The following is a 16,501-nucleotide window of genomic DNA, read 5'->3' on the forward strand; positions in this document are numbered from 1 at the left end:
GTTGAGGCACTTTTTGCATGAATTACTGCATCAATGTGGCGTGGCATGGAGGCGATCAGCCTGTGGCACTGCTGAGGTCTTATGGAAGCCCCAGTTGCTTTGATATCAGCCTTCAGGTCACCTGCATTGTTAGGTCTGGTGTCTCTCGTCTTCCTCTTGACAATACCTCATAGATTCCTTATGGGGTTTAGGTCAGGCGAGTTTGCTGGCCAAGTTTCACTTTTTGAATTGAATTGCCGAATTAAATTAACTTTTCAATAATATTCTAATATATTGAGATGCACCTATATATAGACATGTGTGTAATATATGTTTATGTCATTATTAGGAGGGCATATAGCTATCACTTTCTGTCCAATACAGCTGCACTCGTTGCAGAAATTCAAATGTAAATTAAGTGCAAATTCAACACGTGTGAACATAGCCGGAGCATGTATGTGGCTGGCACAATTATGGAACAAATGTATGGAGCTAGTCCTGTTAAGGAGGCATGTATCTGGCACTCTTAGGGTCCATTCACAAGGTGTCTTGTTAGCAGAATTTGGAATGAATTCCACTCCAAAAAGCCATGGTGAATCCACCTCTCATTGTTTTCAATAGAAGGCCACACTCCCATTCTTGAGGGTGCAGTTTATTCCTGCAACTATGCCAAGAAAGGATATGCCCTTTCTTGGAGTGGTCACGGCCATAAACATTGAAAACAATGGAAACTGGATTCTGTTCAGCCACCCAGGGCCTTTTTTTGGAGTGGTATCTGTACCAATCTCCTCCAGCAAAGAAAAAATGCTATGTGAATGGCCCCTTATTGGCCCATAATTTTAGGAGGGCTTTGACATAAGGGCAAAGTCCTAATTATGTCTGGCAACTGCATGTGTGACATCAGTGCAGTACATAAGTGATGTCATCAGTTTCTTATAACTTAATAGACCAGCCTACAAAATGACTGCCTAAACTATATAGAGGTAGGGCTGCTTTAAAACTAGGCCCCTTATGTTTTTATTTTTTTAGTATACGAAGAGTTAGGAAAATAAAAGGGGGAATGGAGAGATGAATGTAATGGGTAAGTCACTGTTGGATTGGATAGGAATATTATGAGAAGTGGGGATTCTAATGGGTTATGTTTTGCTAAGGAAGAAGGTTGCAGTGAACTAGTCAGGAATCCATTGCAAGTTCACCTCAGCAGCAAAAGTGTTAAAAAATCAATGGAAGAAGGTAAAATAATTGCAAAGGAACAGAAAAAGAGAACCCTGATATCTAACCATCTTTTTCTTCTGTGTGATGAAGCTTGGATGCATTCCTTCTGCTTGAGCGCCATTTACCAAGACGCTTGAAAAAATTCTCTTCTTCATCTCTTCCGCCATCCATCCCTGATCCGGGCCCTGCTTCTGACAACTTTACAGCGCTTGTGAATTTCACCTTCATCAATGAGAAATATGAGAATTTCTGTGTGATCATGTGAACAGAGAAATAACAGTTAAAGTGCTTAAAGTTTATGTGTATTCTACAAACGAGTACATATGAAACATGTAACACAGACAAAATACACTACATAGAAATGTGACCCATGAAGTCTATATCAGATTGGACACCAGAGCTGCTACATATTAAACCCTTCTTAATGCATTTCTGAGGGCATTCAGTTCACACAACACTTTTTCTCCATATAGGGTTATGAGATAACATAATTTATGGCCTGTCCTCAGGATAGTTCATCAATATCAGATTGGTAGGGGTCTGACTCTCGGCAGCCCTAGCGATTAGCTGTTTTAGGCAGCTCCTGGCCCCAGAAACTATAGAGTAGATGGAAGGCCCCATCTACTATGTAGTATCCAGAGCTGAGCTGCAGTACCCCAGCATGACCACTAAACAATGGATGGAACCTTGTGTTTCCTGTTCAGTCCACTGTATAGTTTCGGGCACCAACGGCTTCCCGAAGCATCTGGTCGGTGGGGGTGCTGGTTGTAGGACCCCCACAAATCTGATACTGATGACCTATCCTCAGGATATCAACACCTAAGTACTGAAAAAACACGTTAAGCAGCCTAGGTAGTCTAAGGTTTGAATTACTTTGGTATGGCTGCATTTTAGTGTCTCTACTGTATTATGACTGCAGGGACTATGGGTCATGTTGCCATAATTCACAAGCTAAAGGGTAGCTGTCTTATGGCCATGTATGTTCATTTACTTAAGGGGGTCTTCAGGGAGTTTAAAGGGAACCTGTCAGCGGGATTTTGTGTATAGAGCTAAGGACATGGGTTGCTAGATGGCTGCTAGCAGATCTGCAATACCCAGTCCCCATAGCTCTGTGTGCTTTTATTGTGTGAAAAAAACGATTTGATACATATGCAAATTACCCTGAGATGAGTCCTGTACGTGAGATGAGTCAGGGACAGGACTCATCTCAGGTTAATTTGCATATGTATCAAATCTTTTTTGTCACACAATAAAAGCACACAGAGCTATGGGGACTGGGTATTGTGGATGTGCTAGCGGCCATCTAGCAACCCATGCCCTCAGCTCTATACACAAAATCCCGCTGACAGGTTCCCTTTAATATTGTTGGCTTATTCCCAGGATAGGTTATCAATATCTGGTCAGTGGGGGTCCAACTCCCAACACCTCCAGGATCTAAAGAGGCCGCCTTCTTCCTAGGCCAGTGACTTCACGCTCATTGGTCACATGGCCTCTTTGCAGCTCAGTCCCATTTAAGTAAACAGGCCTGGGCTGCAAAACCAAAGACAGCCGCTATACAATGTAACACTGTGCTTTGTATGCTTTGAGGAGGCCTGAGCACTCACTGGAGCCTAGTGGTCTCTTCAAACAGGGAGTGCCGCAGATATTGATAACATTCCTGAGAACAGACCATCAATATTAAACTCCTAGAAAAGCTGTTTGAATAGATATTTTAGTGCGAGCCAGATTACGACTGACATTTTTAAATAACCTAATGATTAACCAGTAGAGTTAAAGAGGTTGTAAACAGAAACAGTCCTACTGCAAACATGACAAAACACATCATTTTACTCATGCAAATCATTGCATTGTTGTAAGATAAGCAAAAACATACACAATTCAACAGTATTCTGCACAAAAATAAAAAAATATATAAAATGGTGACATACTCACCATAGACTAAAATAATATACTAATGTTAATGCTATGCTCATTATATATATGTGAGAGTCTTGGCAAATACATTTTGTACTAAATCATTTGTGCCTGTCCACCGCGGCAAGGCGATCTCTTTAGGACAGGGGCTACATGCAAGACTTTTTGCAGAGAGACAGCTCCAATTTTAACTGTTGCAATTTACATACAAAAGCTTCCACAGTAAAGGCTGTATTACACCTGCCGATTTTTTGGCAGATGATTGCTAACGAGCATTCATATGAATGCTTAAAAATCATCGTTTGCAGGTGGCAGATTGTGCTGTCTAATTATGATCTGCCACCGGCAAATCACTAGACAGCATGAGGACGAGCAATGGCATGGCGAAGAGATTGCTGCATGTAATAGCTTCCCTCCTGACAATTGGCCTGTGTAATGCAGGCTTAACTGTTGTGAGATCTACGTGTGATGCACATGTAAACTGTGCGTATGTATTTTTTTATAATTTTTTTGTGTGCAACAGTTACATGGAAATCTAAAAGTTTAATGTATATATATATATATTGATACTAGAGATGAGCGAATTTTAGAAAAATTTGATTTGGCAGATTCGCAGAAGTTTGCCAAGAAATTTGATACGATACAAATTAATTTGTCATTAATCGCTATAAATCAGGTGGAGCGCCGTAATCTCGCGCATGCGCGAGTACATGGCATGTCAGTGCCGGCATAGTGTTCCTTTCCTGTGCTGACATCAGCCTCAGGGAACTAACTGCGCATGTTCTAGCTGTGAGATTACGGCGCTCTAACTTTGTGACGTCCGGGAGCAAGGAGGAGATTCGGAGGATGCGGGCGGTGCTGCGCTCCTTCACAGTGGGCGTGGCTGGGCTCCAGGAACATTAGTAACAGCCCCTTGGGCTCCTTACTTGCCTCATTTACATATATATAAAATCGTTTTTTTTGCCTAAATAAAAGCAGCTATGGGGAATGTATATTGCGGATGTTCTAGCCGCGATCTAGCAGCGCATGTTTGCTGCTCTATAGGCAAAATCCAGGTGACAGAATCCCTTTAAGTGCTTGCATTTTGGTACTGACATTTAGGCTAGGGCTACACGACGACATGTGTCGCACGACATTGATGTCGCACCAATGGTGCGCGACAATTTTGATAATGATAGTCTATGGTGTCGCACTGCGACATGCAGCATGCTGCGACATGACAGTAGCAGTCACAGAATGTCACATGTTGCAGTGCGACACTATAGACTATCATTATAAAAAAATGTTGCACTACACATGTTGCAGTGTAGTCGATAGACACATGTCGTTGTGTAGCCCTAGCCTTAAACCCATTTTTTTCTCTCTGCTGTGTACCTGGTTAAGGAGAGTGGTTTGTGCTTCCAGGTGCTATTAATTGCACCACTGACCTCATCCTGAGCTCGCTCTACCTGGGCTTGCTGTACTAAGTGGGCTTGTGAATAAGTGGAGTTTAAAGAACTGGAGTGCAAGACAAGGAGCTAGAAACTAAGGTTTGATGGATTTTCCTTGTGTGTTGGTGGCTTGATTCTAGCTAGTCCTCCAACTACAGCAGACAGGGTCTAATTCTAACTCATATTTACTGTTTTACTGCTTTACTGTTCATCCCCATTTAAACATATGCTCCATGGACAATGCTACTAAGTGTGTGTCCTGTGCAATGTATGCATGCCTTGAAGAGCCATTCGAGGGTTAATACATTTGCACTAGATGCTATCACATTGCATATTTGGAAGCCCAGATCCTGGATCTAAATAAGCAGCTTGAAATACTTAGGGGCATTGAAAAATTGGAGGGAGGCTTAGACCTCATTGTGCAGGCACTGACTGGGGTCAGTGAAATGGAGGTGGATGGAGGAGGGCAAGATTAGGACTATCAGGTCAGCAGTTGGGGTAATGTAGGAAAAAGGGGTAGAGGGAAAAGTGCCAGGGAGACTAGTCCTGAGCTGGAACGCCCTAGTAAATATGCCTGTTTGGCTGATATTAGGGATGAAAGCCCATGGCCAGCAACACTGTCGCAGGGTGTTTTTCCTATCAACCAGGAGGATGACCGCTGCAGGAAGGATGGGAAAAGGAGTGCAGCAAAGGTCAGACAGATGCTGGTGGTAGGGGACTCTATTATTAGGAGGACAGACAGAGTCTATCGCCAAGACCATGAATGCCGAACAGTGTGTTTTCTTCTGGGTGCCTGGGTACGGCATATTGCGGACCGGATTGACAAATTGCTGGGTGGGGCTGGGGAAGACCCGGCGGTCATGGTACACAAAGTCAGGGGGAGATGGAAGGTCCTTAAAAATGATTTTAGGGAACTAGGAGAGAATCTCAAGTCTAGAACCTCCAAGGTAGTGTTTTCAGAAATGCTACCAGTGCCACGAGCGTCACCAGAGAGACAACGGGAGCTTAGGGAGTTAAATAAGTGGCTTAAAAGCTGGTGCAGGAAGAAAGGGTTTGGGTTCATGGAGAACTGGGCCGACTTCGCGGTCGGTTACAGGCTCTACAGTAGGGACGGGTTGCACCTTAATGGGGAGGGTGCAACTGCCCTGGGGGGAAAATGGTTAGACGGCTGGAGGAGCTTTCAAACTAGGATCTGGGGGGAGGGAGGGGGTCATACTAATAAGGGGGTAGATAATATAGATAGAGAGCGGGATATAGGAGGAGACAGTGGGGATTTAGTGGGGGCTGGGGTTAGTGAGGAAAGTAGGGAGAAGACTGGGCAGAACTATACACTTAAAAATAGAACTGCTGGTAACAAGAACCTGTTACATACAAACATCAACCAAGGTAACCCACAAATCCAAGATATTCACTTTACAGGTAATAGTAATTAAAAATGTATTTTCACAAATGCCAGAAGTCTAGCTAGCAAAATGGGGGAGCTGGAGGCTATGGTACTAGAAGAACACATAGATGTAGTTGGTGTGGCTGAGACATGGTTGGAGTGTTCGCATGACTGGGCCGTAAATATTAAGGGTTTTACATTATTTAGGAAAGACAGGGTCAATAGAAAAGGAGGTGGCATGTGCCTGTATGTGAGGAGTGATCTGAAGACAAGTGTGAAAGAGGCAATTGTGGGTGAGGATGGTTATGATGTGGAAACCTTATGGGTGGAAGTTCAAAGGGATATAAACACTGAAACATTAATACTTTGTGTAATCTACAGTATAGACCCTCAACATCACAGAGGAGACAGAAAAACGCAACTGTATAACCAAATATAGCGGGCGGCACAGGCTGGTACAGTGGTCATAATGGGAGATTTTAACTTTCCAGACATTGACTGGGGTCATGGTTCTGCCTCAACCACAAAGGAGAGAAAATTCCTCAACTTGCTGCAGGACCACTTTATGGGCCACTTTGTAGAAGCTCCCACTAGGGGCGATGCTCTGTTGGATCTGGTAATTTCTAATGTGCAGAGCTTGTTGGAAATGTTACTGTTCGAGACATACTAAGTAATAGTGACTACAATATAATTATATTCCCCCTAAACTATAGGAAGCAAACTGTCAGGCAGAGCAAATACACTGAACTTTAAAAAGGCAAATTTCCCTGGGTTGAGGGCAGCATTTCAGGGCATAGACTGGGAGCAGCTACTGTCATATAATAATACTGAGGATAAATGGGAGAGCTTTGAATCCACATTGAGTAATTGCACAAAAAATGTATTCCTTTAGGTAACAAGTATAAATGGCTAAAATTAAACCCCCCATGGCTTATAGCTACTGTAAAAAGGGAAATAAAAGACCAAAAAAAGCGAATTGTAAAAAATACAAATCTGAGGGGTCAGTTGTAGCGTTTGAAGATTACAAAGGGCTTAATAAAATCTGTAAAAGGGAGTTAAAATTAGCAAAAATTCAAAACAAACAGCACATGGCAAAAGACCAAAACAAATCCCCAAAAATTATTTTAATATATAAATGCTAAAAAACCAAGGTCCGAGCAGTTAGGTCCCCTAAATAATGTTAAAGAGGGGGTTAGTCACTGAAGATAAGGAAAAGGCAGAGTTACTAAATGTTTTTTTTTAGCTCTGTAGATACAAAAGAAGAAAAAGGAGCTGATATCTGTGGTGCTGGGGCTGTTAGTACCATCTAGTAATATACTCAATTGGCTAACTGTAGATATGGTCCAAGGGAAGTTAAATTAGGAAAATGTTAACAAAACATATCATATCCAGGGGCGGACTGGGCCGGGGGGCAGGGGGGCAATTGCCCCCCGGGCCTCCCTGGCTTGCTGTCCCGGCCGGCCGGCCGGGCCGGAATACACAGCCGCTTTATGCCAGGGACGCTTTATGCCAGGGACGAGACGGGGAGCAGGGGAGCAGTGCGCCGGAGCGGCGCGATGACGTCATCGGCGCGATGACGTCATCGCGCCACCTGCGCCGGTCCTGCGGCCGTAAAGTGATTGCATCTCTGTGCTGGCTGGAGGCGGGAGTCCAGAGAAGCAGGGAGGTAAGTATGTCTGACTGACTTTTTTTTTTTTTTTTCTTTATTTCTGTCCCTATCTGGCTACTACTGGGCTGGCACTTTATGAGGGGGGTGTGGGGCAGGGGGCACAATCTGGCTAGTGGTGGCTACTCCTGGCACATTACTGCCAGTAGTAGCCAGATTAGGGGGGGCCCCCCTATAATGTGCCAGGAGTAGCCACCACTAGCCAGATTGTGCCCCCTGCCCCCCACCCCCCTCATAAAGTGCCAGCCCAGTAGTCTACTGGGCTGGCACTTTATGAGGGGGGTGGGGGGCACGGGGGCACAATCTGGCTAGTGGTGGCTACTCCTGGCACATTATAGGGCCCCCCCCCCTAATCTGGCTACTACTGGGCTGGCACTTTATGAGGGGGGTGGGGGGCAGGGGGCACAATCTGGCTAGTGGTGGCTACTCCTGGCACATTATAGGGGGGCCCCCCCCTAATCTGGCTACTACTGGCAGTAGTAGCCAGATTAGGGGGGGGCCCCCCTATAATGTGCCAGGAGTAGCCACCACTAGCCAGATTATGAGGGGGGTGGGGGGCAGGGGGCACAATCTGGCTAGTGGTGGCTACTCCTGGCACATTATAGGGGGGCCCCCCCCTAATCTGGCTACTACTGCCAGTAGTAGCCAGATTAGGGGGGGGGGCCCCCCTATAATGTGCCAGGAGTAGCCACCACTAGCCAGATTGTGCCCCCTGCCCCCCACCCCCCTCATAAAGTGCCAGCCCAGTAGTAGCCAGATTAGGGGGGGGGGGGCCCTATAATGTGCCAGGAGTAGCCACCACTAGCCAGATTGTGCCCCCGTGCCCCCCTGCCCCCCACCCCCCTCATAAAGTGCCAGCCCAGTAGACTACTGGGCTGGCACTTTATGAGGGGGGTGGGGGGCAGGGGGCACAATCTGGCTAGTGGTGGCTACTCCTGGCACATTATAGGGGGGCCCCCCCCTAATCTGGCTACTACTGGGCTGGCACTTTATGAGGGGGGTGGGGGGCAGGGGGGCACAATCTGGCTACTCCTGGCACATTATAGAGGGGCCCCTATCTGGCTACTCCTGGCACATTAGTGGGGGGGCCCTATCTGGCTACTGGCACATTATGGGGGACCTATGGCTACTGGCAGATTACAGGGGGGGCTATGGCTACTGGCAGATTATAGGGGGGGCTATGGCTACTGGCAGATTATAGGGGGGGCTATGGCTACTGGCAGATTATAGGGGGGCTATGGCTACTGGCAGATTATAGGGGGGGCTATGGCTACTGGCAGATTATAGGGGGGGCTATGGCTACTGGCAGATTATAGGGGGGGCTATGGCTACTGGCAGATTATAGGGGGGGCTATGGCTACTGGCAGATTATAGGGGGGGCTATGGCTACTGGCAGATTATAGGGGGGCCCTATGTGGCTACTGGCACATTATAGGGGGGCCCTATGTGGCTACTGGCACATTATAGGGGGGCCCTATGTGGCTACTGGCACATTATAGGGGGGCCCTATCTGGCTACTGGCACATTATAGGGGGCACTATGGGGACATTAGCTCAACTGGGGATATTACAATGGGGTATTTTGTGCACTGTCTATTATAAGGAGAATTATTTCTACTGGGGGGGGTGGGGCATTATGGTGGGCTTTATTACTCCCCCATGGTATGACCCCCTAGTAGCAGCCCCAGCCTCTCCCTGCTCTGTGACCCCTCTGCCCCTTCTCCAAATCCTTATTATGAAATCTTTCTCATTAGGATAAAACACAACATCAGCTCCGCCGAGCCCCCGGCCAAAGCGTAGAAGTGGCGCCCGAGATCCCCAAGGGTCAAGTAACTGTAAGTTTTCAAATGAAATATGTTTATGTTATACACATATAGCCTACACTGTGCCACACAATATACAGTTTCTCCTGCAAAAGTCTTTAAGTGTCATGGGGGGGGACACAGAGCAGCGCCCAGCGGGGAGGAGAGAATACACGGATGCAACACTGTATCAGCCAGAAAATGACACTTTCGGCATTATACCAAAAATGCAATTTTCGGCTGATGTGTTTCGGCGGCCGATATATCGGAGCATGCCTAGTTTATTTTGTTTTACTGTGTTCTAATTTACACAGGAAGTGGGGGGGGGGGCTCAGTGGGCCTCTGGGTGTTACTTGCCCCCTGGGCCAAAAGTTGCCAGTCAGCCCCTGATCATATCTCTAGGATATGCCCCCATTGTCTTACAGGTGAGGGTCCCACCCCTGGGACCCGCACCTACAATGAGAATGGAGCGGGTAGAGCTGAGGCTGGAGAAGCCCGGATTTCCCGGGGTCCATCCACCACCAAGCGCTGCTCCCATAGAAGTGAATAGGAGTGCACCGTGCACGCGCAGCCCCTGCTCCCACTCATTTCTATGGGGCAGACAGAAATAGCCGAGCCAGCGTTTGGCTATTTTCAGCGACCCCATAAAAATGAATAGAGGGCGGATGCACATGCGCAGTGTGCCCTCAGTTAATTTCCCCGCTCTGTTCTCATTGTAGGTGCGGGTCCCAGAGGTGGGACCCACACCTATCAGACAATAGGGGCAATAGGATGTGCCCCCATTGTCTGTGATGGGAATACCCCTTTAAGGGACTATATACAGGAGTATGTGACTGTAAATAATATTATAAGTGATAACCAACATGGGTTTACCAAGGACAGAAGTTGTCAGACTAACCTGATTTGGTTTTATGAGGAGGTGAGTAGTAGCCTGGACAGAGGAGCGGCTGTGGATGTAGTTTTTCTGGATTTTGCAAAGGCTTTTGATACTGTCCCTCATAGAGGCTTAATAAGTAAAGTAAGGTCTATAGGCTTGGAAAGTATAATTTGTAATTAGATTGAAAACTTGCTGAAGGACCTTGTCCAGAGAGTTGTGGTCAATGATTCCTATTCAGAATGGCCCTGGGTTATAAGTGGTGTACCCCAAGGTTCAGTGCTGGGCCCTTTATTATTTAATTTATTAATGATATAGAGGACGGGATTAATAGCACCATTTCTACACTAAACAAAAATATAAAACGCAACACTTTCGTTTTTGCTCCCATTTTGCATGAGCTGAACTCAAAGATCTAAAACATTGTCTACATACACAAAAGACCAATTACTCTCAAATATTGTTCACTGGTTTTCTGACCCCTCCACCCAGTAAGGCAAAACTGTGCACATTTCAGAGTGGCCTTTTATTGTGGGCAGTCTAAGGCACACCTGTGCAATATTCATGCTGTCTAATCAGCACCTTGATATGCCACACCTGTGAGGTGGGATGGATTATCTCGGCAAAGGAGAAGTGGTCACTAACGCAGATTTAGACAGATTTGTGAACAATATTTGAAAGTAATTGGTCTTTTGTGTATGTAGAAAATGTTTCAGCTCATGTAAAATGGGAGCAAAACCAAAAGTGTTGTGTTTATATTTTTGTACAGTGTATTTTTACAGATGACACTAAACTATTCACACGTCCGTTGTTTCTTTCCTGATCTGTTCCGTTTTTTGCTGAACAGAACTGGACCAGATCTGGACCCATTCATTTTCAATGGGTCCTGAAAAAAAATCTGACATTGTGCTGTCCGTTTTTTTCCAGGACCCATTGAAAATGAATGGGTCCAGATCTGGTCCAGATCTGTTCAGCAAAAAACGGAACAGATCAGGAAACAAACAACGGACGTGTGAATAGACCCTAAGGAAGATGTCCAAAAAATACAAACTGACTTGAACACTCTGAGTGATTGGGCATCAACTTGGCAAATGAGGTTCAATGTGGATAACTGTAAAGTTATGCATCTTGGTAATAATAACCTCCGTGCTTCATATGTCCTAGGTGATGTAACACTGGGAGAGTCATTTAGAGAGAAGGATTTGGGTGTCCTTGTGGATGGTAGATAAAATTATAGTACACAATGTCAATCAGCTGCTTCTAAGGCCACCAGGATATTGTTATGCATTAAACGAGGCATGGACTCGTGGGGCAAGGATGTAATATTACCACTTTACAAAGTGTTGGTGCGGCCTTAGGCTACTTTCACACTTGCGTTCAGAGCAGATCCGGCCAGTCGGATCCGTTCAGAACGGATCCGTCTGCATTATATCGTAGAAAAAATTCTAAGTGTGAAAGTAGCTTCAGACGGATCCGTCCAGACTTTGTCAAATTCAAACGGATCCGTCCCCATTAACTTACATTGTAAGTCTGGACGGATCCGTTTGCCTCCGCACGGCCAGGCGGACAACCGAACGCTGCAAGCAGCGTTCAGGTGTCCGCCTGTTGAGAGGAGCGGAGGCCAAACGCTGCCAGACTGATGCATTCTGAGCGGATCCGCATCCACTCAGAATGCATTAGGGCTGGACGGATGCGTTCGGGGCCGCTTCTGAGAGCCTTCAAACTGAACTCACAAGCGGAACCCCGAACGCAAATGTGAAAGTAGCCTTATCTGGAATATGCAGTACAGTTCTGGGCACCAGTACATAGAAAGTATGCACTGCAACTGGAAAAATTACAGAGGAAAACGACTAAACTGATAAGGGGCATGGAGGGTCTGAGTTATGAAGATTAAAATAATTGAATTTATTAAGTCTTGAGAAGAGACGTCTAAGGGGGGACATGATACAAAAAATACGAACTGTTCTATGTAAAGTGTCCTCAAAAGACAAGGGGGCACTGCCTCCGCCTGGAGAAGAAAAAGTTCAGTCTCCAGAAGCGTTAAAGCTTCTTTACTGTAAGAACTGTGAATCTGTGGAATAGACTTCCTCAGCACGTGGTCACAGCAGGAACAGTGGACAGTTTTTAAAAAGGGTTTATATGAATTCTTATAAAGTTAACAACATTAATGCTTAAAATAACGTGTAGAAATCTGAGTCTCACTTCCTTCTGGGATTTGCGTCCCCACCTATCCCTTGGTTGAACTTGATGGACTTAATTTTTTTTTGAACCATATCAACTATGTAACTATGTAAGAGAAAACTGCAAATGAGCTAAATAAAAAATAAATAAAAAAATTCAGGGAGGAATACGAGCTAGAGTACTTGATGAAAATTAACTTTACAGTGAAAAGTAGTTTAGGGCACAATCCCTTTAAAGAATTATATTTACAAAACACAAAAAGGTGATCAGTTTCATTCTAATAGACTGATGACAGTCCACTGTAGTAATTTTGCTGTTTACAACCCCTTTAAATGATGGCCAATACTTCATGGGCAATACATAAAATATAACAATGTTACAATGACCGATTCTTTACAGTAATATCAGTCTAAGACAATGCATTTTACAGCTTATTACATCATTTTCTATCATCATAAATGCTTCTATGTCACATACGCTTGTATGCTGTGCTGGCTATGTACTGATTTCAAGCTTTTTACCTTTTTATCTGTCTCCCCCATCTCCTGTGCTGGCAAGCTCTTCCTAAAGCCAGCGGCATTCTATGCAAATGAGAAGGAGGAGACAGGTTCAGAAGGCATTCTAGTAATATAATGAGAAAAGACGAATCATGTCAGCCCCACCCACCCACGACCTCCCAAAAAATGTCAATTGCTTTTATGTTCAACATCTTGAATGAATTACTTCCCAATTGTCCTTTCTACTAAACTACAATTTTTGCGGGCCGTTTTTTGCGGTCCGTATACGGAACCATTCATTTCAATGGTTCCGCAAAAAAAACGGAATGTACTCCGTGTGCATTCCGTTTCCGTATTTCCGTTTTTCCGTTCCGTTTAAAGATAGAACATGTCCTATATTTGGCCGCAAATCACGTTCCGTGGCTCCATTAAAGTCTATGGGTCCGCAAAAAAAACGGAATGCATACGGAAATGCATCCGTATGTCTTCCGTATCCGTTCCGTTTTTTGCGGAACCATCTATTGAAAATGTTATGCCCAGCCCAATTTTTAATATGAAATTACTGTATACTGTATTTGCCATACGGAAAAACGGAACGGAACAACGGAACGGAAACGGAACCACAACGGAAGCAAAAAACGGAACAACGGATCCGTGAAAAACGGACCGCAAAACACTGAAATGGACATACTGTCGTGTGAAAGAGGCCTTAGACTGATAAACGCTTGGTTAAAATTAATTCAGATTAGAAATTTGGTGTTAAGTTGGAATACAGTGTGGGTGAATAGATGTGGCTTCCACGTCTGGCTATAACATGCCAACAAGTTTCTAATATGTATATACTATAAAAATATAAAATAAAACAAATATAAATTTATTAAAAACTAGATATTAAACTAAAAGAAATAAAGAGAAAAATCCATATAAAATACCCTCTAGATAACTGCCCCCCCCACCAATTGCTAATGTATTGCTAGTCCTGGACAAATTACCCCAAACTGGACATGTTATACATCAAGATAAAGGAAAACACAATTTTTTTAAAATAGCATAACACTATGGGGCACGTCTAAAACGCCGGTCATAGCTGGCGTGATCGGGGCAAAGTCACAGATGGCGGCACAACTAACCGTTGCACTGCCATCTGTTCCTGAAATACGCCTAATTTAGGTGTATTTCAGAATAGTAAATGACCCTCTTTATTTTTTCTTGAAACAATAGCGAGAATATAAAAATGCAATCCATTTTATTCTTTCAAACTGTAAGCCTAAACATTTTTTAAAGTGAAAAAATATGTAAATAAAGTTAATACTAAAATAAACCTTCACGGTTCACAGGAAAAATACTGCAAAAATCCCCCAAAAATCCCAAAATTATATCCATTAAATTAAAGTCTACTTAAAACTGTGTCTGTTCCTGAAGTTTCAAAATGCCCTGGACCTGAACCATTCTGTGGGGCCAACCCTAATCCCCCAGTCAGTATATTCTTAACTTGGTATCATTCATTTATAAAATTACCTTAGAGCTCTGTCTGATGAATGATAAACGGTCCACCGAGCTGATGTCCAGAAGATCTTCAACACCATCTGTGAGCCCAGAGAGGGACGAACGTTTCAACCAATTGCCTATGACAGCAAGTGAGAAGGACAAGACTAGTACTGGATATGAAGTACTGGGCATTACTCTTTCACTATTTGGCACTATTTTTTAATTAAACATTTGCCATTTTAACAATAAAAATAGTTTTTCATGGACATCACAGGTTATCATCACCAACCTAGAGGAAGTTTTAGCTTTTTACGTAATGAAATCCGTCGGGATCTGGATCTTGAACGCTTCTCGTTGGTGTTACCGGAATGAGCTGTGGTGCATTCTGAAGTGTCCGGTTCTGACTGACTACTGGTGTCACTGGCAGCACTCTGTGATTTGAACACTTTTCGCCAGAAATCTTTACGACCTAACCCTGCACCTTGCATTTGCTCATCACTGCGAGATAGATCAGGGTGAACATTTAAGTTATCTGCATTGCTGTGAAACAGAAAGACAAAGCAGAAGGACAATGATTATGTCGTGGAGAAGTCACATTGGTCAGGTACATCACGTACCACAGCTATAACCTCAAAAATGAGAAAATATTATCTGTTCATCACTGAACGAAAAGAAAAGGTCCCAAAGGGCTACTGTGTTCACTTAGGGCAAATGGTGTGAAGTCAAGGTGAAGTGTGTTGGGTAGCAATGTGCAAATTATCACTCTCAAATCTAAAGCATAAGGAAGGGTTAAAAAAAGAGGTCAGCCCTATAACGGCCATGAAACCAAAGTTCAGCCCAAGAGGAGGCAAGCACTGAAGGTGGCTACTTAGTGGTTGCTTTTCACGAGGCTGTTAGTTAGTGGAGGAGTACAGTAGTAAAAATGCCTTTATGTACACACCTCTTCAATCCTCCTCCGCTCCAGCGCTGCCATTCTGGTGGTCCCTGCCAGTGTCAGCTTACTTCCTGCAGAGATCACATCCCACACATCATTCACGTGACTGCTTCAGCCAATTGCTCTCACCAGGGGTTTTTATGCCCTACATACCAGCAAGACCCCTGAGGCCAGTGATTGGATGCAGCAGTCACATGAATGATGTATGGCACTTGATTGCTACATTAAATAATCAGAAACCATCAGGGACCAATAGAGGGGCAGGGAATTAAAAAAGGTATTTTATGGACCTTTTGGGGATAAATTGGAATTATATAAGTAAAAAAAAAATTTTTTAAAACACAATTAAAAAAATACAAATTGTTCACTGTCATATTATGTGGCAAAAATATATTTTAAAAATAAATAAGGAAAATAATAAAAAAGTCAGTGTCCCCAAAGGCCTTTTTGTAGCAGAAATATATAAAAAAAATAAGTTAACAAAAAAGAATACATAGACAAAAAAAAGAAAAAAACGCCCACACCAACTAAAACCATTACAATTATCACCCCATTCATACATATTATATAATAAAATGATCCAATACATATAGGGAACAAATTAGAATAATTTGCATATTTAAATAATCAGCTATAGTTTGAATAAAAATGACTTAAAAAAAAATAGTACAGTTTCCCCCTAATAAAACAAAAAAATATATTAAAAAGCCCTCTGTCATGTAATAAAAAGCTGCAAAAGTTGTTTTTGTCATCCAAAAAATAAAAAAGTTACAAGCGTTTGAACCACATGCACTAAATCACAAAAAAAGTGGTCATTAAGGCCTTTTCAGGCCTGGTCATTAAAGGGTTAACCAATAATTGCTTTCCCGGCTAGTAAGGCCTCATACACACGCAGGACATAAGCCATGTGTGTTCTGCATTTTGCAGAACGGAGTAACGAACACGGACATCACACGGAGTGCTGTCCACATCTTTTGCACCCCCATTGAAGTGAATGAGTTCGCATCTGAAACGCAAAAAATGTGGCTCGGATGCAGACCAAAACAACAGTTGTGTGTGTGATCCCTCAGGGAAAGTGCTTACTGGTTATTGCAGGGCACCTATAGTATATCTGGGGGTGCAGGAGGCAGTAAGAACC

The 16,501-nt window shown here is 43.9% G+C and overlaps 1 protein-coding gene across 2 annotated transcripts in view; it reads right to left on the bottom strand.

The window, feature by feature from the left end:
• The window catches only part of UNC80 (unc-80 homolog, NALCN channel complex subunit), a 195,549-nt gene that overhangs the window by 124,510 nt on the left and 54,538 nt on the right, over nt 1-16,501 (bottom strand). Inside the window, exons 19-22 of one of the 2 annotated variants that reach the window (XM_044304892.1) lie at nt 14,719-14,969; nt 14,460-14,566; nt 12,966-13,025; nt 1,320-1,416 (exon numbers count right to left, since the gene is read on the bottom strand). In XM_044304892.1, coding sequence (XP_044160827.1) covers nt 1,320-1,416; nt 12,966-13,025; nt 14,460-14,566; nt 14,719-14,969 — 515 coding nt within the window. Of the gene's footprint in view, nt 1-1,259; nt 1,417-12,965; nt 13,026-14,459; nt 14,567-14,718; nt 14,970-16,501 lie in introns of both variants that reach the window. The other variant, XM_044304891.1, reaches the window with a different exon arrangement.

This window comes from Bufo gargarizans, chromosome 8 (genome assembly GCF_014858855.1).
Source record: "Bufo gargarizans isolate SCDJY-AF-19 chromosome 8, ASM1485885v1, whole genome shotgun sequence".
Classification (NCBI taxonomy): domain Eukaryota; kingdom Metazoa; phylum Chordata; class Amphibia; order Anura; family Bufonidae; genus Bufo; species Bufo gargarizans.